At 40.9% G+C, this 26,830-nt stretch overlaps 1 protein-coding gene across 3 annotated transcripts in view; it reads left to right on the top strand.

Annotated features, from left to right (window-relative positions):
* LOC118386005 (growth factor receptor-bound protein 14-like) overlaps positions 1–26,830 on the top strand; it is a 59,764-nt gene that overhangs the window by 9,606 nt on the left and 23,328 nt on the right. The window contains exons 2-3 of one of the 3 annotated variants that reach the window (XM_035773335.2): positions 2,128–2,342; positions 3,856–3,988. In XM_035773335.2, the coding sequence (XP_035629228.1) occupies positions 2,164–2,342; positions 3,856–3,988 (312 nt within the window). In that variant the 5' untranslated portion in view covers positions 2,128–2,163. Of the gene's footprint in view, positions 1–2,127; positions 2,343–3,855; positions 3,989–25,284; positions 25,387–25,482; positions 25,570–26,830 lie in introns of those variants that run through there. The other 2 variants (XM_035773339.2, XM_035773336.2) reach the window with 2 other exon arrangements.

Below are 26,830 nucleotides of genomic sequence, written 5' to 3'. Positions count from 1 at the left end.
ATAAAATAAAAAATAAAAAAATAGGTGTACTTCATTTCAGACCCAATATTTATACACACAAGGGTACACCTGTAATTCAGCTCCAATTTACATACCTACAAAGTCTGCACCTGTGCTTGAACCCCAATAGTCAACTAAGCCAGGTCTAAATATGTGCCAAAGCCTGGATACTCAAACTGTAAACCAGGTATACCCCTGCACCTAAGCTCCAGTACTCCCGCAAACCAGGTCTACACCTTTGACTGAGTCCCAATATTAATATAAACCAGATCTCACCTTTATATCTCAGCCCAAATATCCATACAAACCAGGTTGACACCTGTGGCTATGTCCCAATGCTCTGATAGCCAGGTCTTCCCTTGTGCAAGAGATGCCAAACAAACCTTACTTACATTCAATATTTGTTACATTCTTACACTAATTCAGTTTCTGGGTCTATACATGGCCAATCCCCCCCTGAAATGACAAAATATGACTTTCTACAGTCAATCATTGATTTAAACATATAGCATGTAGAGGCTAATGGATTAAAGTCTGTAAGATCATCTTGATGAAGTATACCCAAATCGACTTCAATCTACTGAAAAAAATAAAGACTCTGCTATGATAAATGAGTTAGAGCCTCTGTATTGGTCACACCATTGGTCACACTGTTAAGATATGTTCATATACCTCCAGCGCCATTGATTCAATGGATTGAAAATGGAAGGCACATTTGTAAACTAGACACTTTTTTAAAACATATTTACATAGAAAATATTTTTAAATGCCAACAATGTATTTGTTTTTTTAAGCTGTTGAATACAGACTTCTGGTGCCAATATGTCTGTAAAAGTACACCTTGGAGATTTATGCTTGTGGTCTTGAGACCATTAGAGAAATCATATTAAACTTCTCTGCCTAGTGGTTAGAGCGTTGGACTAGTAACCGAAAAGTTGCTAGTTCGAATCCCCGAGCTGAAAAGGTACAAATCTGTCGTTCTGCCCCTGAACAGGCAGTTAACCCACTGTTCCTAGGCCGTCATTGAAAATAAGAATTTGTTCTTAACTGACTTGCCTAGTAAAATAAAGGTAAAAAAAATAAATACTAGACACCTTTTTACTCATGCATAATGACTCATTTGTTGATCTTCTCTAGAGCCTGTAAAGTACAAACATTTCTTTCCACTATTGTGACCGATGGTATTAAATGGGTTAATAGCATTTTCCATCATTTTTTTGTTATTGCAATTTTAAGTAGCTTTTTGGAATGTTGCTCCTATACAGATAATGGCCACTTTTCAGTTTTGAAGCACATAACATTATCACCCTCAGCAGCCAACAACAAGCCTACTTACTAATAAAGTAGAAATTGGAGTTAGAAACATTTTGCAATGGTTTGTATAGAATGAAGTTCTGCCGTCTAGATTTCAGCAAGCTAAGCAAACTGGTACTGCGACCGGATGTTACCATGATGACTGCCTGCATGTGATTATCTACAGTAGCCTCTCAGCCCAATCTCTGTTACACGTTACCTTTCAGATAGATGTTATCACGTCAACTATCACCCCCCACAGAATTACATAACCTACACAGCCCACTACATCATGGCTGGGATACTCTCCGCTTCCACATTCATCCAGTCCAGCACAGGGCTCAGTTTGAAAGTGAAGTCTGTGACAGAAGAAGCAGTTGATATTACAGTCTGGTAGCCATCCAGGACTCACGACTTCGCTAAGTTACAGACTTGCAACCCTTTGCGCAGGTGTGCTTACTGTGCTAGTCTGCTTTCCAGGGAGTGGGAGAGGGGGAAAAAAACAAAGAAATAGAGGGAAGAATTAACAACTACAACCAAACCAGGGGGAGAAAACAAATCCCAGAGTTGGTGCATGCATTTTAATACGCCACTGTGTCAAAGCCAGGGCTCATTTGCGAGTCATTGAGTTAAAAATAACTTTATTGTGGTGGATCATGTTTTGCCCCACTGGGCCAGTCGCACGGGCAGCAGATGAGCCTTGCGAAGGGGCTTGTTGTGTGCTGTGAGCAGACAGAGGATCCCTTCCAGCTCTTGCTCCCTCTCACTGTGCTCTACTCTGCTACTTCCCCGTACACTCCATTCCAACAGCTCGTCTCTTTTTCTCTGCTCCAGATGATGCCTTGGATATAGCCGGCCCCCACGAGTGATATGAATAACACACTGGAAGACGTACACACCTCCGGCAGCCTCGGAGAGAAAGCAGGGGTTTCTGGGAGAGGGAAGGGTAATGTGAGTTGCTTTTCCAACCCATCCCTCATCCCTTTGCATGGTCCTTTACAACCACCAAATGCCCAGCTCTCCAGGAATGCTGTCTGCCAGGGGAATAGGTATTATTAATTTCTCCTTTGGAATGGCTGGTGTGTGAATGAATGTGATTTAGTGTCACATTTTTTTCTTTTTAGTCATAGTTATGTTTTCAATGAACAGTCTAAAACACACACCTTGTGTTGGTAATGTATATCCCCAGATTTCCTCAGTCTCAGCATATCTATCTTACTTTATACTGTAACTCGCGACTTGAAGTTAATATTTAACATATGTGATTAGTGCGCTCGTACAATGTGCTGTCCTACAGAGGAATAGTACACCCTTTGTATTCGCAACAGCAGGGCACAGAGGTCCCAGTTGAACAATTGCCGTAGACTTTGTACCGGTAAATGCACGACTGTCGGTGAGAGAATAGTTTTACCCAATTTTGAGAGTACGCTGAAAGAACTGGACTCAACTCAAACACCTGTTACTTTGATGCTTGTAATTAGTAACTTAGTAACTGCTGTGTGTTTATATAGCAGTAAGGAAATGTCAATGTGAGCCACTTTTTACCATTCAAGGCCCTCAAATGTATTTGTCAAATGTGCTGAATTTCAACAGGTGTAGACTTTACTGTGAAATGCCTTCACATATATAAACCATGTTAAATCTCAATTTCATATCTTCTCATGATACTAATGGCAAATGTGGTGATGCTTTTGTCAGGCCGGTCTTTCCCACACGGACAGGGTTGCTTTTTCTGCTCGTTTTTGTATGTGCTGATTAAACGGACACGCTGGCTGAGTTTTTGTGAAGTCAACAGCGTAGCGGCCATTGTGGCCTCTCCCTCATACAGACACAATCAGAAATCCATGTCAGATTATCATAAGGATCGTAGGCCTGTATTTCCGTTGTGGATTCACTATGTGTGAACGGGGGTGACCCGGCTCTACAGTGTGTAGCCTATAACGTATAGAGAGGGTAGCCAAACTCTGTCTTGAATGATGTCAAGTTCGAATGTTCTTTATGCAGACTTGGAGCGAGCTAGGCTACAAGTGCTCTTTCTAAGCTGCGCACTGCTGCGGTGGAGGGTGCATTGTAATCTATCGTCTAGTCAAAATTCAGTTTTGTCCCTCTGCTTGGTGTGTCTTCTGACTGGCGGGGGACACACACACACACACAGTCTCACTGTCGGTCAGCCATGTCTGTGTCTGTCTGGGAGTATCAACTGTTCCGTCCTACTTATCCCCTCGAATGTACAGAAGAGACATTATTCACAGCAAAGGTACTAACAATAGCTAGGAGGTATACAGTAGATTCTGGCAATACACATGCTTCAGTTTGGGTATTGACAGTGATATATGATGTCTCAGGTAGAGGCTAAGGAGATCCCATGACTCGCTGTAGGCTCCAAAAGCTCCAGGCATCTAACATCTGATATATCATTGCAATGACATTACCATGAATGCCTATCTCTCCTCATTCCAGATGGAAAGACTGACCGACAGACGGCATATTGTTTGTGTTAAGAGTCAAGCTCAGCGGTTGTCAGTATAATGTTTTATATACTTATTCTTTGTCTCTCTCCAGGAAAATTGAAGAGGGAGAGGAGTCTCTGCTGGCTGCTCCTGTTCCAAGCCTTTTCCCAGAACTCATTCCCTCAACCGTCTCATCCCTTGTCTCCGATTGTTTATTACCCTCGACCAAAAGTGGCGCAACTCAGGTGAGCAGATATTTTATTTTACACAGACAAATAGAAAATACAATGTCCCCCTGTAATGATTTCCAGTGGAAGACCTCTGGCATTACATGTGATCCTAGAAGGGACGACACTGCCAGATTTTAAAAAACCAAGCCGCAAGACACGTGTACGTTCAAATTCTCGCATGACGCATAGCGGTTACAATGAACAGCGCACTTGTTCTAATGGCACAACATGTACAACCAAAGAGCTCAAACGAGGGTCGGTGACCCAGTATTTATGTAGGTCTATGTGGTGGTTCTGTATGGGCACGCATGCTGTCCTTCACCCTGCCATGGGCTGCATCCCAAATGGCATCCTATTCCCTATATAGTGCACTACTTTTGACCAGCTCTGTAAAAAGAAAAAAAAAGAAGGTGAATGAGGGGGGGAGAAGAAAGCTGGCACTGGATCAGCGTTCACTCCTCACTGGACCCTGGTTCTGTTCTGCTTGATCTCATCATATGGCGTTCCTGTGCCTAAGTGAAAAACTTTCAGTGCATGCTTGGGTAACACTTAAATGTAAAGTGAAAATGTAGATTTTCTCCCTAAATAGACATACCCAAAAGTAATTATTTATCACGAGAGGGCTAACAATCATCAAACTAAAAGCTAGACAGTCGGGGAGAATAGAAAAATGAATTTAGCAGTTTTTGATTTTGTTGTTGTGTTTGAGTAAAATAACAGCGTTTGTCATGGCAAAATGCATAGAACTGCAGAAACATTGCTTTAAAACGGCAAAATGTTCTCTCAGCACCATGGAGAAATGTGGAATTGCAGGGAATTGGCACACTTGGGCAATCAGAGAAGGGGCAAATTATTGTGGCCCTGGTGGCACAAAATAATCTCAAGGTCTGATGCTTTGGAATGTGTGTGTGTGTGTGTGTGTGTGTGTGTGTGTGTGTGTGTGTGTGTGTGTGTGTGTGTGTGTGTGTGTGTGGTAAGGGGGTGTGTGTGTGTGTGTAGTAAGGGGGTGTGTGTGTGTGGTAAGGGGGTGTATCTGACCGCCATCAGCTAGGACTTGACATTTGGTTAATCAAATCTCCCCATTCTTGTTCCATTTGACATGCCTTCTCAAACAGCTACAACTGTATATGCATTAGCACATCAAGTCTTCTCTTGAGTTGGGCTCGGGGATGGAACAACTGTTGAACATCTGATCTTGTGGTGTGTATTATATCCCACATCTGTTGCTATGGGGTAATGATGTTGGGGAAAATACAGGATTAATCACAATAATTTTTTTGCCAAAATAATAATTGCTTGCCAAAATGTTATTTTTGTAATGCCAATCCTGGTTATAGGTAACATTCCTTCATATGAACTGCTGACATTATTGAGCATCTTATTAGTTCATTGTGGAAATAATGTAAGATATGCAATATTTAAAAAAATATATATGTGTGTGTGTGTGTGTGTGTGTGTGTGTGTGTGTGTGTAATTGAGGTGAGCGCATTGGAAATGCTTTTGTCAGTTAATCTGCTTCTGTTCTGTGGGTGGCACTGTGTGCTCTTTTTTTAAAATGATTGGTCCCAGTCTCTCAAAGGCCCTCGGATACATGTGGACAGGGGTGATCTGACAGTTACTGGGACGACAGTCCAACTTGGGATGGGGAGAGGTTTTAGCAGGTGGAATAGTGGAGAACAATTGGAGGTTTACTTAGTAGCAGTGAGAATTCCATGGTATAGCTATATGGACACAATCATTATGGTGCTTTTTAATGGTAAGTTTACAAACATATATTTTGATAAATAGAATTGAAACTTGTATTTCATTATGGTGATATAAGTATAGCCAATTATAATTGTAATGGCTCAGCAGATAATGAGAACTGACGATCAGTATTTACCTGGCTAAAAGGAATATACAGTGCCTTTGGAAGGTATTCAGACCCCTTGACTTTTTCCACATTGTGTTAGGTTACAGCCTTAAAATGGATGAAATAGTTTCCCCCATCAATCTACAAACAATACACCATAATGAAGAAGCAAAAACCGTTTTTTAAATAATTTTTATTTTTGCTAGTTTATAAAAAAAAAAGTGTGTGTATATATATATATAAATATATATATATATATAAGTTACATAAGTATTCAGACCCTTTACTCAGTACTTAGTTGAAGCACCTTTGGCAGCGATTCCAGGCTTGAGTCTTCTTGTTTATGACCCTACAAGCTTGGCAAACCTGTATTTGGGGAGTTTGTCCCATTCTTCTCTGCAGATCCTCTCAAGCTCTGTCAGGTTTGATGGGGAGCATTGCTGCACAAGTATTTTCAGGTCTCTCCAGAGATGTTCAATTTGGTTTCAAGTCTGGGCTCTGGCTGGGCCACTCAAGGACATTCAGAGACTTGTCCTTCGCCCCAGTCTGAGGTCCCGAGAGCTCTGGAACAGGTTTTCATCAAGGATCTCTCTGTACTTTGCTCTGTTCAGCGTTCCCTCAATCATGACTAGTCTCCCAGTCCCTGCTGTTGAAAAAAAACCTCCCCACAGTATGATGCTGCCCCCACCATGCTTCACTTTAGGGATGGTGTCAGGTTTCCTCCAGACGTGACGCTTGGCATTCAGGCAAAAGAGTTCAATTCTGTTTTCATCAGACCAGAGAATCTTGTTTCTCATGGTCTGAGAGTCCTTTAGGTGCCTTTTGTCAAACTCCAAGAAGGCTGTCATATGCCTTTTACTGAGGAGTGGTTTCTGTCTGGTTGGTGGAGTGCTGCAGAGATGTATGTCCTTCTGGAAGGTCCTCCCATCTCCACAGATGAACTCTGGACCCATCGGGTTCTTGGTCACCTCCCTGACCAAGGCCCTTCTCCCCCAATTGCTCAGTTTGGCTGGGTGGCCAGTTCTAGGAAGAGTCTTGGTGGTTCCAAACTTCTTCCATTTAAGAAAGATGGCGGCCACTGGGTTCTTAGGGACCTTCAATGCTGCAGAAATGTTTTGGTACCCTTCCCCAGGTATGTGCCTTGACACTGTCTCAGAGCTCTACGGACAATTCCTTCGACCTCATGGTTTGGCGAGGACATGTACTGTCAACTGTGGGAACTTAAAATGACCTCTGTGTGCCTTTCCAAATCATGTCCAATCAATTGAATTTAACACAGGTGGGCTCCAATCAAGTTGTAGAAACATCTCAAGGATGATCAATGGAAACAGAATGCACTTGAGCTCAATTTTGAGTCTCATAGCAAAGGGTCTGAATACTTATGTAAATAAGATTTTTGTTTATTTGTAATACATTTTGCTAACATTTCTAAAAAACTGTTTTACCATTATGGGGCATTGTGAGTAGATTGAGGAATGTTTTATTTACTCAATTTTATTTCACAAGGCTGTAACATAACAAAGTGGATTGTCAAGGGGTCTGAATACTTTACGAATGCACTTTATAATCATTTATCAAGCCTACAAGCAATACAAGACCCTATTATTATTATTATAGTGGTTGATTATAATATGGTTTTAAATACCTCAATGGACCGTGAAGGAAGTCTCACTGCAAACGATCACCTTTATGCACTTAAGGAAATCACGAATATCATGGATATAATGGAACGAGTGGATATATGAAGGCTTAAATATCCTGACCTAGTGAAATATACAGTTGAAGTCGGAAGTTTACATACACCTTAGCCAAATACTTTTAAACATTTCAAGTTTTCCACCATTCCTGACATTTGAATTCCTTGTCTTAGGTCAGTTAGGATCACAGCTTTATTTTAAGAATGTGAAATGTCAGAATAATAGGAGAGAGATTATTTATTTCAGCTTTTATTTCTTTCATCACATTCCCAGTGGGTCAGAAGTTTACATACACTCAATTAGTATTTGGTAGCATTGCCTTAAATTGTTTAACTTGGGTCAAAAGTTTCAGGAAGCCTTCTACAAGCTTCCCACAATAAGTTGGGTGAATTTTCGCCCATTCCTCCTGACAGAGCTGGTGTAACTGAGTCAGGTTTGTAGGCTTCCTTGCTCGCACACACGTTTTCAGTTCTGCCCACAAGTTTCTATGGGATTGAGGTCAGAGCTTTGTGATGGCCACTCCAATACCTTGACTTTGGAAGTATGCTTGGGGTCATTGTCGTTTTGGGAGACCCATTTGCGACCAAGCTTTTACTTGAGATGTTGCTTCAATACATCCACATAATTTTCCTTCCTCATGATGCCATCTGTTTTGTGAAGTGCACCAGTTCCTCCTGCAGAAATGCACCCCCACAACATGATGCTGCCACCCCCTTGCTTCACGGTTGTGATGGAGTTCTTCAGCTTGCAAGCCTGCCCCTTTTTCCTCCAAACATAACGATGGGCATTATGGCAGTATTTTTGTTTCGTCAGACCAGAGAACATTTCTCCAAAAAGTACGATCTTTGTCCCCATGTGCATTTGCAAACCGTAGTCTGGCTTTTTTATGGCGAATTTGGAGCAGTGGCTTCTTCCTTGCTGAGCAGCCATTCAGGTTATGTCGATGTAGGACTCGTTTTACTGTGGATATAGATATTTTTGTGCCTGTTTCCTCCAGCATCTTCACAAGGTCCTTTGCTGTTGTTCTGAGATTGATTTGCACTTTTTGCAACAAAGTACGTTTATCTCTAGGAGACAGAACTCATCTCCTTCCTGAGCGGTATGACGGCTGCGAGGTCCCATGGTGTTTATATTTGCATACTATTGTTTGTACAGATAAACATGGTACCTTCAGGCATTTGGAAATTGCTCCCAAGGATGAACCAGACTTGTGGAGGGCTACACATTTTTTTTCTGAGTTCTTGGCTGATTTCTTTTGATTTTCCCATGATGTCAAGCAAAGAGGCCCTGAGTTTGAAGGTAGGCCTTGAAATGCATCTACAGGTATACCTCCAATTGACTCAAATGATGTCACTTAGCCTATCAGAAGCTTCTAAAGCCATGACATAATTTTCTGGAATTTTTCAAGTGGTTTAAAGGCACAGTCAACTTTGTATTTAACTTCTGAACCACTGGAATTGTCCTAGCCAACTTGTCAAAACTATAGTTTGTTAACAAGAAATTTGTGGAGTGGTTGAAAAACGAGTTTTAATGACTCCAACCTAAGTGTATGTAAACTTCCGACTTCAACTGTACATGGCGGAGATTCAAACCAAGCTAGTTGTCTTGACTACTTATGTCATTCTCGCTGGCACTAAAAGTAAAATAAATTGTTGATGGGGACAGAATGCGGTCTGAACCTGAATAAACTTTCAAAGTTCTTGAAATGTTCCAGATTGACTGACCTTCATGTCTTAAATTAATGATGGGCTGTTGTTTCTCTTTGCTTATTTTAGCTGTTCTTGCTGTAATATGGACTTGGTCTTTTACCAAGTAGGGCTGTCTTCTGTATACCACCGCTACCTTGTCACAACACAACTGATTGGCTCAAATGCATTAAGGAAAGAAATTCCACAAATTAACTTGAACAAGGCACACCTGTTAATTAAAAAGCATTCCAGGTGACTACTGTACCTCATGAAGCTGGTTGAGAGAATGCCAAGACTGTGCAAAGCTTTCATCAAGGCACAGGGTGGCTACTTTGAAGAACACTTTTTTTTGGTTACATGGTTTAGATGTATTCACTGTTATTCTAATTATAGAAAATAGTAAAAATATAGAGAATCTCGAATGAGTCCGAACTTTTGACTGGTACTGTACATATTTCCCCCCAAAATTTGGGTGATTGGAATTGATACAGGCAATTGCTTTGATGGAAGCCCCCACCCCCCAAAAAAAAATATATATATTATTTGGCTTAAATATTTTTATAATTCTCTACACTGCCAAGAGGAATGGCCTCTGAAATCTAGCTTCCCCGATTGGCCGACCATGCCCCGCCCACCATCCATGGCCCTTTTTCTGGTCCAGAAAAAAAACATGCAAATATTTTTAACGAAAGTGGGGGAATAGGCTTTTAAAATGATACTTAGTGACAGTACAAAATTTGCACCATTTCATATAAATGACAGAGCATTTTCTGCCCAGCGTCCTCTGAGTGACAGAGACCCCATTCAAATGCCTGCTGACTTGTAATAACTTCAGCTTTAAGCATAAGGTTATTTCTTATTTCGCTTCCTATGCAAATGGTGTGTCAGATTTCACATACTGCATCTCCGATGAGAGCAGAGAATGGCATGCGAAGTGGGACAGCCAGACCTGTCACGGAGTGCACAGCAATTGATGTTTCGCCATTCAGAGTGATCTGTACACACATTCAATTCAGATAAAAACATATTTTTTTTCAGCTTGCACTGCGGCAAAAAATACAACATGGTCACACAACTGTTTTTGCCGTTCGTGATCTACAGAAATTAATTTGGAAATAGTGAAGTAAAACCAAAACAAATCTAATTTTGATTTTAATCTAAGCATCTTCCCTTTCTCATCACAGGTCAGGTGCAATGCTATTTTTGTACTGCTCAGATTTCATTTGAGCCTATGTTTAATTTGTGAGGTATGATATATATATATATATATATATAACGAGTTTACATTTGCTAAAATGGGAGCGCACTCATTATGTTTCCAGCTAAAAATGATGGTTATGCTTCAAGAAACGACTGAACATCAGAATGAAAAGTTTTGATAAAGATCTATATTATCCCAGAGACTGTCAAGTCAGGCTGGCTGTGGCTTGTTCATTGACCAGATCACCCATTCCCTGGAGGTGATTGGCTCCCTGCAGGTGTTAATTACACTCACTAGGCATCTCTGGCTGGGGGAGGGGATGAGGTGAAGGGGGGGGGGGGGTTAGCCCAACTCAGACCTCTGACTCATGGTGAAGCCTGAAATTTCAACGCTAACCCGAAGAACATCAGCTTCGTTAGACCTCGCTCCTCAGCTTTGAACGAGTTGCTTTCAGCATATATTTTCCATTCTCCAGTTTGTTCCGGTGCCCAGCATTGTGCGATTTTTAGAATACGTTGTGATTGTTTGTTCTCCTGTAGATGCCTGTAGTGCTTGATTATCTTCCCCAAATAAACTAAGCTGTCACTCTTCGCTTGATATGGCAGTCTCAAATGAGCCCTTTATACCCGATCCCCTTTCCACTTGACCCAGGATTCACACTGGAAAATCAGAGAGATTGCAATTCTCTAATGCAACCCTCGCTCTATTGTTTATAAAAGTCCAGGGGATTAGCATGGATTTGTCATTCTCTTTTGATTTTCGAGAGTACATTTTTGTTCAATTTCTCACCAGTGAAGAAGTATAATGACACCTTGGTGACCTCAGGCTTGAACAGTGTGGTTCCTTGTTAGCCTGTCTCAATGTGCTCCTTATGTAACACCGTGATGAGGGCTGCATTCGCACCTGATTAGGCTGACAGGCTTTCACTCAGCCTTTTGAGCTTTGCCATTGTCAAGACAAAGGGACGATGTCAGACTGCCCAGCTGTTTATGTGTCACAATCCCCCAGTCGCAGGGTCACGACCCATCTTCACAAGCACTTGAGAAACCGGTGACATCACTGCCCTAGCCTCCCTATCCCCATAAATGAGTGTGCCAAGCCTGTCTTTTGAGTCCCCCAGTCTGTCTTTGAGGGTAGTCTGTTTCTAGGCAAAACTGCTTACTCTCAACATGTAAAGCTGCAGATTCATGTCTATATGTCATCAGATTTCATGAAAAAGTCATTGGAACGCTTTACTTGTTTTTGAAACACTTTGTCCCACAAAAAAAGGTGGTGGTAGTGTTAAATGATAAACGATATAGGGACAGGGCTAGAGTTAGTAGTGGTGGTGTCTGCCTTGGTGCTAGTTGCCGTGGCAATTGGAGCAGCCAGTGTGCTTGTGCATGATTGGCCAGGTTTTGGTTTACTGTGGTTGGCCTGAATGCCTGTTCGGAATTATTTCCGAGGCCCTTTGCTTGACATGCCTTTGTTTTACATGGGCTTTAAAAGCTATTCCAGTCGTGAGAAAGCAGTTTGCCTGAGCCCCTGTCAACCGTGCGTTTTCAGAAGAAGGTCTATTTTGTATATAATTTGCCCTTGTCCATATTTTTGCTTCTCTCTGTCATGTGTTTTATGCGAGGAACCGGTTTGGCCACACATTGTTTGAGTTCTATCATCATTGTCTACATTCAATATTAAAATGTTCTTCGAGCGAATTCATTAATATTGTATAAAGTATTATTTAGATGCCGAATGCCTGTGCGGTTTAAAAGTTGTTTTTAATTGTTAAAAGGTGACATACAGTTGTGTTTGTGTAGGGTAGACACTTTAACCACTGATTTATTACAATTGGACACAGTATTTGATGTTTGGATATGTTACATACTGTGCAGTGACTGACCGTGTATATATGTTTAATCACAATTGTTCAATGATCATTTTCACCTTACGTGGGGTATTAACTCTGTGCATAAAATGTGCAAAATGTTGTCACTAAGAAAGACATGGAGGACATGAGCCAATGGCAGGCAGTGATTATGACGGCAGATGATAAGGGGAGTAAGTGAACCACGATCTGTCCTATACTACTTCTGCTCCCTCAGCCATATCACAGGCACTTCTGTGACTGCCTTGTGAAATAGAATACTTATGCACTTTGGATCATAACCTCAAGTTGGATCCCATTGGCAATGCCAGGGACATGGCTCCTACCATGTCTTTGCAGCACCAATGGCCCTCAATAATCTAGCACAAAGCCCTCTAATCCGTTCAAGGCTTTGCAAGGTACTGTAGGCGCTACGGTTGTTTGTGTGGTAGGGCATGCGGTTGTGCAGAGCCTACTTTTGGAAAATGAAACTCTCTACGTCAACCAAATTGTCCCATGACAGCTACTTGCAGGCCTGACATGTGTTGTGATATTTTAGTTTTTTGTGAGATTGGTGGTTAGGTTGCAATCGAATTGTTCAATTGCATAACAATCATAATAACGTGCATATCATTCATATAGCCAATAGAAAGTGCATAATATTGATTTCAATCATTCTCAGAGGCAAATTTCACACAATAACGGACACCATAGAATCTTAGTTTAGTGGATGTCCGTCCACATGTATTCTGAGTCTTTTTAGATGTACCAAATTGGTAGAGTGGAAGGACTGGACACTCTGCTTGGCCTGTCATTGGCCGGACAGACACCCGGAAGTTTACATGCACTTCGGTTGGAGTCATTAAAACTTGGTTTTCAACCACTCCACACATTTCTTGTTAACAAACTATAGTTTTGGCAAGTCAGTCAGGACATCTACTTTGTGCATGACACTACATTTTTCTAAGAATTGTTTACAGATTGATTATTTCCCTTGTATCACAATTCCAGTGGGTCAGAGGTTTACATACACTAAGTTGACTTTGCCTTTAAACAGCTTGGAAAATTATGTCATGGCTTTAGAAGCTTCTGGTAGGCTAATTGACATAATTTGAGTCAATTGGAGGTGTACCTATGGATGTATTTCAAGGCCTACCTTCAAACTCGGGGCAACTTTGCTTGACATCATGGGAAAATCAAAATAAATCAACCAAGATCTCAGGAAAAAAATTGTGGACCTCCACAAGTTTGGTTCATCCTTGGGAGCAATTTCTGAACACCCGAAGGTACCATGTTCATCTGTACAAACAATAGTACGCAAGTATAAACACCATGGGACTACACAGCCATCATACTGCTCTGGAAGGAGACGTGTTCTGTCTCCTAGAGATGAATCTTCTTTGGTGCGAAAAGTGCAAATCAATCCCAGAACAACAGCAAAGGACCTTGTGAAGATGATGGAGGAAACGGGTACAAAAATACCAATATCCGCAGTAAAACGAGTCCTATGTCGACATAACCTGAATGGCCGCTCAGCAAGGAAGAAGCCACTGCTCCAAAACTGCCATAAAAAAGCCAGACTACGGTTTGCAACTGCACATGGGGATGAAGATCAGAGGACATTTCTCCAAAAGGTACAATCTGATGAAACATCAATAGAACTGTTTGTCCATAATGCCCATCGTTATGTTTGGAGGAAAAATGGGGAGGCTTGCAATCCAAAGAACACCATCCCAACCATGAAGCAGGGGGTGGCAGCATCATGTTGTGGGGGTGAATTGCTGCAGGAGGAACTGGTGCACTTCACAAAACAGATGGCATCATAAGGAAGGAAAATTATGTGGATGTATTGAAACAACATCTCAAGTTAAAGCTTGGTCGCAAATGGGTCTCCCAAATGGACAATGACCCCAAGCATACTTCCAAAGTTGTGGAAAATGGCTTAAGGACAACAAAGTCAAGGTATTGGAGTGGCCATCACAAAGCTCTGACCTCAATCCCATAGAAAACTTGTGGGCAGAACTGAAAAAGTGTGTGCGAGCAAGGAGGCCTACAAACCTGATTCAGTTACACCAGCTCTGTCAGGAGGAATGAGCTAAAAATTCACCCAACTTATTGTGGAAGGCTACCCAGCACGTTTGACCCAAGTTAAACAATTTAAAGACTATGCTACCAAATACTAATTGAGTGTATGTAAACTTCTGACCCACTGGGAATGTGATGAAAGTAATTAAAGCTGAAATAAATCATTCTCTCTGTTATTCTGGGAATTTTTACTAGGATTAAATGTCAGGAATTGTGAAAAACTGAGTAAATGTATTTGGCTAAGGTGTATGGAAACTTCCGACTTCAACTCTATATTTGTATCTACTGGAGGTCGGCGGATTATGATTCTTCGACGCCAATACCGATTTCATTGGAGGACTAAAAAAAAAGCTGATTTTAAAAATAATTTATTTTATTTGCATTTGTAATAATGACAACAACAATACTCGATGAACATTTTTATATGAACTTAATATAATAAATACATTTAGTCTCAAATAAATAATGAAACATGTTTAAATAATGCAAAAACGCAGTGTTGGAGAAGAAAGTAAAAGTGCAAAATGTGCCATGTAAAAAAGTGAATGTTTTAAGTTCCTTGCTCCGAACTTGAGAACATATGAAAGCTAGTGGTTCAGCATTCCCAGTTCTTCAATATTCCCAGTTAAGAAGTTTTAGGTTGTAGTTATTATGGGAATTATGACGCATCGACTATTTCTCTCTGTACCATTTGACTATTGGATGTTCTTATAGGCACTTTAGTATTGCCAGCCTAATCTCGGGAGTTGATGGGCTTGAAGTCATAAACTGCACTGCGCTTCAAGCATTGCTAAGAGCAGCTGGCATACGCAGTAAAGTGCTGTTTGAATGAATGCTTATGAGCCTGCTGCTGCCTACCACCTCTGTCAGACTGTTCTATCAAATCAGACTAAATTTATAATATAATTAACACAGAAATGCAAGTGTTTGGTCATTAATATGGCCAATCCAGAAACTATCATTTCGAAAACAAAACGTTTATTTCAGTGAAATACGGAACCGTTCCGAAATTTTATCGAATGGGTGCAACCTTAAGTCTAAATATTGCTGTTACATTGCACAACCCTCAATGTTGTCATAATTATGTAAAATTATGGCAAATTAGTTCGCAACAAGCCAGGTGGCCCAAACTGTTGCATATACCCTGACTCTGTTTGCATAGGAACGCAAGAGAAGTGACACAATTTCCCTAGTTAATATTGCCCGCAAACATGAATTTATTTTAACTAAATATGCAGGTTTAAAAATATATACTTGTGTATTGATTTTAAGAAAGGCATTGATGTTTACGGTTAGGTACATTTGTGCAAAGATAGCTTTTTTTCGGCAACGTGCTTTTGTTAAATCATCACCCGTTTGGCGAAGTTGAAATAGGCTGTGATTCGATGATAAATTAACAATCCCCGCATTGATTATATGGAACGCAGGACAAGCTAGTGAACCTAGCAATATAATCAACCATGTGTAGCTAACCCTTTCACGCGTACCATCACACGGGTGTGATCGTTCTACAGTGGTCCCTGACACGTAAGATCACACCCCTGGGATTTAGAAAGCTTATTTCAGAACACTTATTTAGAATGGCCAGTTTCAAATGACGCATCAATCAACATTTGAGCTGGCCACGCTTTTTTTTCAGAAACTATTTCTATAAACAGTTCTTACAAAGTTATGTCCAGAATGTGAGCAGTTTATTTTTGGATGCAATGTTCAGATATTCGCTAGAAGTATCTATAGCATAACACATACATCCAAACCGGAAAAATGTAGGCGAGATTTGTCCTAGCACTAACTGAGGAAAGATTGACGCAACACAAGCGGTCATATTTTAGAACTCTCGGCTGACAAACTACTATGAATTAGCTAATAGCAATTGCTATTTATAATTAATCACATCACAGGTGATCAAAATACTTGAGTTAAACACTTTCTAGAAATTGAAAGTAATCTGCTTTTTTTTCCTCACAGAAACCAAAAATAATAAGAGAAGACAAGATGAGTTTGGTCTGTTTGCATGTTGAAGGGATGTGTCATCTACCATTGTTACAAAATGAGTGAACCCTTACTCACCTCATTTTGTTATAGCATCTTTGGTCCCACAGACAATTACGTTAAATCCAGAATGCATTCTATATCAACAAACATGGTTCCACACATAGCTGGAATTAGCTTAGCTCATCATAATCAGTAAAACCTTCAAAAAAGTATTTTACACACATAATATGTGCCCTTTACAATCTATGCAAAATGAAATGCATGATTTATCACCGGTACTTGGAAGACATAATTACCACACAAAACAATTTCTGATAGTGTTTTATTGATACAAATGGTGCGTGTAGGCAGTCAATCATGTAACCTCTCACTCCCACTCTGAGCCATTCAGTGTTGTTGCTTATGTATGTAGTTTGTGTGCTAAGCTGTAGCATTAGTAATGTCTTTCAAAAGGATACAACTCAAGAATGTGGAAATTCTGGAGATTTAAAAAAATTCTGACAAGGAGTCAAAGTCAGGAATCAGATTCTGACAGTGACAGTGAGGAGCTGCTCCCCTGCCATTGAGATCCCTGAATCTGAGGACCCCTTGTCCACTGACAAAGTCCCAGTTCCCTTTGAAGATGCTGGTGGTGATGGAGGCAGGCCGACAGTGGATGGAGTTCTGTGGTAGCTGGAAGGCTGCCAGCCATTTCACCCTTCCTGGCCCTGCTATTTGCTTTGATGAATCCCAGTTTGGAGTGCAACGCCCCTTGCCATTTCCATCTGAGGCAGAGTGCTTCAAGTTATTTCTGACAGAGGAGCTGGTGGGAGACATAGCAGAGACCAATCGCTATGCATTGGAGCTACAGGAGAAGAGAGAGCCAGGAGTGGGGGGGGGGACAACCACAATTAGTGAAATGTATACCTTCCTGGTGACAGTCCTTCTCACGCGGATAGTTAAGAAGAACTCCCTAAGAGAATACTGGAGCACAGATCCTGTTTGCAACTCCCTTCCTTGCCACCTTCTTTTCCAAAGACTGCTTCCTAGTTCTGCTGTCATGACTGCATTTCATCAACAATGCTACTGCCATCCTAAATGACCCGTTATACAAAATAAGAAATGTCATCAGCTGGCAGTAAAGTGGCATGACAAACGAGACATCCATGTCCTCTCCACTGTCCATACAGCAATCATGTCGACCACAGGAAAGGTGGACCACCTGACTGGAGAGAGAAATCAAACCAGACTGGGTGCTTGACTATGCACACATGACTGTAAGTCGCTTTGGATAAAAGCGTCTGCTAAATGGCATATATTATTATTATTATTATTGACTATAACCTCAAAATGGGGGCAGTGGATTGGGCGGACATGATAAACAGCTTTGTGGAATGCACTCCGAAAACAACCAAGTGGTATAAGAACCATTTTTTTTTTCATTTTTCCAGGGTAGCTTCAAAATAGAACAAGCCAATACTTCTCTGACGCAATTAGCATTGTTTTACAGCGCTAATAGAATAATGTAGCTACATAAGCATGATTGTAGCCCTCCATGTGCTCGCCAGAGGTAGCCTGACTGCCATTAGGTACCGAGATGAGATCCTCAGACCCCTTGTGTGACCATATGCTGGTGAGGTTGGCTCTGGGTTCCTCCTAATGCAAGACAATGCTAGACCTCATGTGGCTGGAGTGTGTCAGCAGTTCCTGCAAGAGGACGGCATTGATGCTATGTACTGGCCCGGCCGTTCCCCAGACCTGAATCCAATTAAGCACATCTGGGACTTCATGTCTCGCTCCATCCACCAACGCCACGTTGCACCACAGACTGTCCAGGAGTTGGCGGATGCTTTAGTCCAGGTCTGGGAGGAGATCCCTCAGGAGACCATCCGCCACCTCATCAGGAGCATGCTCAGGCGTTGTAGGGACCATGACTGACCCACCGCCAAACCGGTCATGCTGGAGGATGTTGCAGGCAGCAGAACGTTCTCCACGGCGTCTCCAGACTCTGTCACGTCTGTCACATGTGCTCAGTGTGAACCTGCTTTCATCTGTGAAGAGCACAGGGCGCCAGTGGCGAATTTGCCAATCTTGGTGTTCTCTGGCAAATGCCAAACGTCCTGCACGGTGTCGGGCTGTAAGCACAACCCCCACCTGTGGATGTCGGGCCCTCATACCACCCTCTTGGAGTCTGTTTCTGACCGTTTGAGCAGACACATGCACATTTGTGGCCTGCTGGAGGTCATTTTGCAGGGCTCTGGCAGTGCTCCTCCTGCTCCTCCTTGCACAAAGGCGGAGGTAACGGTCCTGCTGGGTTGTTGCCCTCCTACGGCCTCCTCCACATCTCCTGATGTACTGGCCTGTCTCCTGGTAGTGCCTCCATGCTCTGGACACTACGCTGACAGACACAGCAAACCTTCTTGCCACAGCTCGCATTGATGTGCCATCCTGGATGAGCTGCACTACCTGAGCCACTTATGTGGGTTGTAGACTCCGTGTCATGCTACCACTAGAGTGAAAGCACCACCAGCATTCAAATGTGACCAAAACATCAGCCAGGAAGCATAGGAACTGAGAAGTGGTCTGTGTTTGCACCTGCAGAACCACTCCTTTATTGGGGGTGTCTTGCTAATTGGCTATAATTTCCACCTGTTGTCTATTCCATTTGCGCAACAGCATGTGGAATTTATTGTTGATCAGTGTTGCTTCCTAAATGGACAGTTTGATTTCACAGAAGTGCGATTGACTTGGAGTTACATTGTGTTGTTTAAGTGTTCCCTTTATTTTTTTTGAGCAGTGTATATAACATTTAATAATTTAACATATAACACCATAAAGGTTATGTAATGAGTAATGTTACCTCGCTTGTACGCGGTAATAAGGTATATACACATATATTATGCCATACACACAGAAACGTTATAACACGACATACAGAAACTATTTATAACGTAATAAGGCACTTACTTTGATAGAAACGCAGTCTGGATTTGAACCTGGGTGTCTTGCCTCTCGCACTGAGACAGCTGTGGCACTTGGGAGTCATAAGGCCAGGGTAGCTTCAAAATACAACACATGCTAACACTTCTCTGACGCAATTAGCATTGTTTTCCAGAGCTAATAGAGGAATGTAGCTAGCTACCTAAGCATTGAGTATAACACCATAAAGGTTATGAAATGAGTAAAGTTACCTCGCTTGTCCGTGGTTATAAGAAATATACACACAAATGTTATGCTACAGTAGAAACGACGACACGACATGCAGAAACTATTATAATGTAATAAGGCACTTTGATAGAAATGCACACATTTCAAAGTTATTATTGGTCACGAAAACAACTATGACTGCGATGCAGGCAACAGACGGAGTGTGTGTGTGACGGGAGATGAGCAAATGTCTGCAGACTTGAACTGCAGAAACAATTGGGAAGTGTTTGAGGAATTTTGTTCGGGTCAGAAATGTCCCAAAAATTAATTGGTCTGCAAAAGTAAAAATGACTACTTTTATGTGAATGAATGAGGCGGAACACACCTCAATTCAAACTGTTCTTTGAAAATAATTTTGAAATTGACAAGTTGAAAACAGCCTATAAATGAAAACAGGCTGCGTGCCTTGGTTTGAGGGCAGCGCGCATTAAATGTACTGTTGCGTAACAATCGCATTCTGGAATGGAGAGAACGTTCTAACTAGAGGTCGGCTGATCAACGGCGATACCGATTTATTGGAGGACCATAAAAGCCGATGCTGATTAATCGGCACATTTTTTTTTTTTATATATATATTTATATATATATTTTTTATGTATTTCTTTTAATGTTATTTATTTGTAATAATGACAATTACAACAATACTGAATGAACACTTATTTTAACTTAATATAATACATCAATAAAATCAATTTAGCCTCCAGTAAATAATGAATCATGTTCAATTTGGTTTAAATAATGCAAAAACAAAGTGTTGGAGAAGAAAGTAAAAGTGCAATATGTTCCATGTAAAATATGTGCCATGTAAGATAGCTAACGTTTCAGTTCCTTGCTCAGAACATAAGAACATATGAAAGCTGATGGTTCCTTTTAACATGAGTCTTCAATATTCCCAATATTGATTGTTTTTTTATAAGATAAGTTTAATGCTAGCTAGCAACTCACCTTGGCTTACTGCATTCGCGTAACTCCTTGTGGAGTGCAACGAGAGCGAGGCAGGTTATTGCTTTGGACTAGTTTAGGTTGCAAGATTGGATCCCCCGAGCTGACAAGGTGAAAATCGGTCGTTCTGCCCCTGAACAAGGCAGTTAACCCACTGTTCCTAGGCAGTCATTGAAAATAAGAATGTGTTCTTAACTGACTTGCCTAGTTAAATAAAGGTGTAAAAAAATTAAATAATAATCTGCAAATCGGCGCCCAAAAATACCGATTTCCGATTGTTATGAAAACTTGAAATCGGCCCTAATTAATCGGCCATTCCGATTTAATCAGTCAACCTCTAGTTCTAACATCACGTGCCTAAAAAAAACCAAGCTGGGGTGACCGTTAGAGTATTTGGAACTCACGTATGAAAGGGTTAACTTGTGATTATGTGAAGATTGATTGTTTTTTTATAAGATAAGTTTAATGCTAGCTAGCAACTTACCTTGGCTCCTTGCAGCCACAAGTTCCTTTTTGACGCTGCACTTGCGTAACAGGGTGTCAGCCTGCCACGTAGTTTCCCATTATTTTTATATTATGAAATTTACCAGTAATCCCCAGTCTCATGTTTGTTTACAAGCAAACAACGAGGTGAGACCGGCGTCTTGTGAGTCACTCACTGTTTCGTAGCACACGCCAGGTGATCTAGTGACGGTATGGCATTTAGCTAGATCTCTAATAACTATTCAGTTTGTTTTGTACACTGCTGCTACTCACTGTTTTATTATCTATGCCTAGTCACTTCACCCCTACCCCTAAATTACCTCTAACCTATACCCCCGCACACCGACTCAATACCGGTACCCCCTGTATATAGCCCCGTTACTGTGTTACTTTTTAATAATTTTTTACTTTAGTTTATTTAGTGAATCTTTTCTAAACTCTTCTTGAACTGCACTGTTGGTTAAGGGCTTGTAAGTAAGCATTTCACAGTAAGGTTTACACTTGTTGTATTCGGCGCATTTGATTTTTTTTATTTAACTGTTCAGTTAACTGTCTAAAATGTGCTAAGTGATCTCTAGTTGTGCTTTTGGTGATGTCTACTTGATTGAGGACTGAGATATGTGGTTGTCCCATCTAGCCATCTTAAGATGAATGGTACTAACTGTAAGTCACTCTGGATAAGTCTCTACTAAGTGACTAAAATGTATATGTAAGTGGTTAGCTTCTTGCAATCAAGCCCCTCTTGGTAACACCAGAGGATCCCCTCCTGGATCAAGAGCCTTGCTGTCTAATATTGGTTTTGTGTGTGCAGAAAACTGCGAGGAGAATTTATGAGCTGGGATGTCTGTCCTGCAAATAGTTTTGAAAATAGCTCCCCTTGTGTTCAGTGCCAGTATTACTGAATATCCTGGGATGGCACAAGGTCGGTATGACAATCTGGATACCGACAAAGCCTAGTGTATACATGTCTAGGGTGTATGATTTATGCTCTTATGATGTTAGGCCCGGCACAGTCAAGTCACGCACCAGTGAAGGAGGATATGAGAATGGAAATGGGAATTACTTTTATGTAATAAAAGAATATTAACCAGTGGTGTAAAGTAACTAATTAAAAAATACTTTGAAGTACTAATTAAGTAGTTTTTTGGGGGTATCTGTACTCTATTATATATAATTTCGAAAAAATTGTACTTCCTCCACTACAATCCTAAAGAATAAATGTATCTTTTACTTCTGTACATTTTCCATAAAGTACTTGTTACATTTTGAATACTCAGGCCGGACAGCAATATGGTCCAATTCACGCACCTATCAATATGTGTTGTCATCCCCTACTGCCTCTGATCTGGCAGACTCACTAAACACAAATACTGAGTTTCTAAATGTGTTGGAGTGTCCCCCTGGATGTTTAAAAACATAAATACAAATTGTGCCGTCTGATTTTGTTTAAGGAATTTGGTGTATAGCTTTTACTTGTACTCATGTATGACAAATGAGTTATTTTTTGACCACTTTAAGGCGCTTCAGAGAAGCGGATAGTAATTTAAGTGCGCATAGAATGGAGTCATGAGCGCATTTCCTTCACAATGGAACAAACGGGCTCATTCTGTTCAGAACAAACCACTGTGTGATGTCGTCCTTGTAACTGTATGTCAAACACAGGGATCATAAACGTTTGTTATTGTAAATGACATGAATATTAGAATATGGAAATGTGAAGCGCATATTTGGACACACGGATGCGTGGTTTGCTTATATGACATCAAAGCTCTATTTATTATAATCCTCAACGTCTCAGCTTTCAAAATATATCGCCTACCATTTGATCTACAGCTTTACCCCACACACAAACAAAACATTTTTGTAAAAGTAGCCCAATTAGCGGGAGGGATGAGGGGCGCGTCTTCTCGTTGTGCTTGGTGCTTACATCTAGAACTGCTGTCAGTTGAATCCCATACAGTGCTGTAAAGTGGAGAACCTGAGCTCTGACATCATGTATAGCATGTTACTGTACAGCCACTGTCGTTTATCAGTGTCCAAATCTGCCATTTTTAACCTGTATACAGGGTAGGTGTGTAAAGGTCTACGAGCAGATAATACACTCTGTGATGTGGATTGAGAATATCCATTTGAGTGGACTGACTGTACAGTTGAAAGAAAGGAGTACATTGATAGCGGTGTTTCTACTCCCATACCGCTCAACAAAGGCATTCATGCATAATTGTAGACCTGCATTTGCCAGAGTTTGTTTTATTTGCAGGCATGTGGGGTCAGAAACAGTTCCTCCTGCTCTGCTGTGTGTGTGATCCCTGCTCGGCTCTGACGGGGCCTGTGAAAGGATCTTGTTTGAATCGAGCCCTGGTCAAGGACAGAATGTCTGGAGCAGGCTTTGTTATGAGAGTTGCGGAGACTCCGTTATCAATTTGGCTCCATTAATCCAAATTCATTTTTTGCACTCCGATAACTAGCAGCGTCTGCTTGTCTGTGCGATTCACAACATGTTGTGCTGCGATTCCAGATAAACTGTGAGCTTGGGATGGACTCCTCCTCCGTACTCATGAGGGAAGCTGTATGACAGTCACCGCTGTGCTGCCTGCAACCCCCCCCTCTGGGAGGGAAGTAAGGAATGAAAGAGTATCAGGAGAGAGGAATCCTTCCACTGCTACAATGTGTCCAGATTTTGTCTAAACTACAGTACATGGTCTGATTCTGACTTGTATACTGTGTTAGTACATTTCATGCACTATTAATGTACGTAAAGCCAGATAATGTGTTTTCTTGTTGAATTCATTCAAATGTATGCCATTAGAATGTTGTTGATTTAAATCATTTATCGGCCCTTCTGTGAAATAATAATACTAAAAAAAGAACATCTGGTCTCGTTGTTTCTCTCATAATAGAGGCAGTGTAGTATTTCCTCAGCTGAAGTTGCCTCCTCTGCTTGACATTTTAAGATTAATAGGAGAGTTTTGGCTCAAATGTTGAGCTTTGCCCTGCACTTGGAAAGACAGAAATATGTAGCAGAGCGGTACTGACCTGTGCATGGTGTTTGTGTGCATCTAGCAATGCATTTCTGGTCCCTTTTCGACTGTGACCCATTGTAGGGCCTAGAGGTAATTGTATAACTGTGTTTTATGAAAAGAGCTCTAGCACTGTCGGATGTTTCTAGTTTCGTGTGTCCAAGGACATGTTTCTGCTTTCCTTTTTAATAAAACATAAGAAACACTTGAACACTCCAACAAAAACACCACTTATCATCATTATCAAATTCCCCCTTTTTTCTCTTCCTTTAACTTTTTATCCAAGTTGAAGCTTATCAGCAGGAACATTTGGCAGAATAGCCAAGGCAGCTAATATAATTGTTTAGCGTTGTCAGAATTAAAATGGAGGTTTTGTCAGGGCCCAATCCTCTTTTACCATTGACAAAAAATGTATTGAAATACACAGCAAATATGATGATGTAACTCGTCCTTATCAGACCATTGAGTGACTTTCATTATTACATCATTAACTCTTAATGCATACTGTGTGAGGCTGCTCGTTTCAGAGACTTCTTTGTTCATCCTTACAGTAAAACAGATGTCGATGATGATGAATTGTGGCAATTGTCGCTCTGGGAACAACTTGGCGTAGAGCTATTTTGAAGCCCCCAATTCATACAGTCTCCCAAACTCCTCCTCGTGTCCCCATTCCTCTTTGCCAACCACATCTTTTCCTTGCTGTAGTGTCGTATAGATATGATATCAGCGATGCACTATTGTCCATTGCCTATAGCTGTACTTGACTTACACGCTTTTTCATGTCAAATGTGATTTGCCAGATATTCTTGTGGACATATTTGCAAATTACATTTATTCTTAAGTTGACAACATTTATACACTTCACATTTGGATTTATTGCAGAAAATTGTAGTACAATGATATTGTTGAATAGACAAACACGTTCTGGTAAGGGGGGTCAATTCTCCTAAATTACTGGCCATCGACTACGTCACAGTTTTCCCTTCAGGCATTTTTTTTATTTTATTTCATGTTGCTTTTGTACCAATGGAAAGATTTTCTCTGAGCTGTTAGAAATGGGCAACTATATTACTATAAATAATACACCTACTCACTTTTGTGTCAGATGTTTCATCTTTTTTTTTTGTCGTTTTTAGCTTTCTGGCTTTCTCTGAGCCTCTGCATTGTAAACTATAGGCCGTCTTGGAACTATTTTTTTTTATCAAGACTTGTTTGTGGCTTGATAAAGTGGCTTTCTTTAAAAAAAAAAAAAAAAACTTTTTTAGATTTCCAAGGACAAAGGAGGAGTTTCTTGCACAGCGATGACTTCTCTGTCTCACACATTCATTGTGCACGACCTCAGTGTAGAGAGATATACGATACAACGTGCATTCTATAGCATACAGTAGAATCACTTAGAGAAGAGTCTTCTGCATATTAAGGTAATATACTTAGTATGACATTGCATGTTTGATTTGTCTGAAATCTATATAATACCAGTATTTACAACTTCGATATATGGATATGATTTATTTTAGTTGTTGTGTACTGAGGAAAGAAGCATGAACTTCCATGTGAGAAGAGTCACCTTGCCTGCCATTACTCCACTTTGTCTTCAGAAGCGGGTAGGAAACGTGCTTGTAATTTCCCCTTTGCCACACTGCATGACTTCTGCTTTCTTTAACTGTCCTAGTAGTGTGTCCGTGTTAAATCGTACAATGGGAATCGACTAAACCACTCTGAAACTAAAGTGGAAAAACTGTTTATTCATCCACTTTTCTGAACCAGTTTGGCCTGGAGTTCAGAAGAAAAAAAAACCTCCAGTCCAGAGATACAGTAGTTTTTATTTAATCCTTTTGGATTGTGCTTCAGTTTTTCTATCAGTTTCCCATCAGTCATAACATTTGCTTTTTTAATTATTATTATTATTTTTTACATTAAATTCATAGATTTGTCTTCAGTATGTTTTCTCCTTTACTGCTGAGGTACAGTATATGGCAGTCATTGGAGCAGCTATGCTTCTTCGGAGGTTAGTGTGTGTGTGTGTGTGTGTGTGTGTGTGTGTTAGAGACAAGCAGGCCTATATTTTTCACCATGCGCTTCCCTAGATCTTTCTCAGCAGCGTGTCTACAGTAGCAGCTGAATAGAAATGTGATACAATTTTGCAGTCGACGCACTTATTAAAAAGTGAGAGGGAATAACCCCCCCCCCATGGTTGACATTAAAACACAATTTTGTCCACATATTTCAAAAGACCCTGTGAACTCTGACTTGGACAGCCCAATGCCATGATGATATCACGCCAAGGATACATGTAAAAGTCATTTGGAATAGTTAACATCTGACCGGTTGAAATATGTGTCTGTAACGGTCTATAAAACCTGTTGGCAAAAATGACACTAGAGTAAGCCATTTCAAGGTTCCATGTGAGCCTGTTGCCTGTTGAACCACCGAGGAGTTCCACTGTTAAATGTGTAAAATGTTTGACCTGTGGTTATTTATGGTCCTCCAACATATTCTTGGTTTGGTGTTATGAGTACCCTTTTTAAAATGTGTTGTTAAAATACGTTTTTTTGCATTAATCATGAAATGAAAGGCTTGACATTACGTGGCAGAAACGCAGAATATGCAGCTGCACAATGGTCAACTGAAATTCCTTCAAGATGAGAGCAGTAGGGCCAAGCGACTGCATCGGCCCAGGTGTAGCACCTAGGACTGCTGTGCCCAGACGGGCAGGGAGTTCAAGCATGTTTAGGTGTAGCGTGGCTAACTGAGCTTATCCAGTGCTTTTGCTGTAGTGAAGGGCACTGTGGATGTATATGGTTGTTACACACTGAGCTGAGCCCAGGGCTGAGGCCACTGCTGTGGCACTCACAGATAGAGCTG

This window comes from Oncorhynchus keta, chromosome 7, assembly GCF_023373465.1.
Source record: "Oncorhynchus keta strain PuntledgeMale-10-30-2019 chromosome 7, Oket_V2, whole genome shotgun sequence".
Lineage (NCBI taxonomy): Eukaryota > Metazoa > Chordata > Actinopteri > Salmoniformes > Salmonidae > Oncorhynchus > Oncorhynchus keta.
Note: the sequence above shows the minus strand (reverse complement) of the source record. Positions and strands in the feature narration are given on the sequence as shown.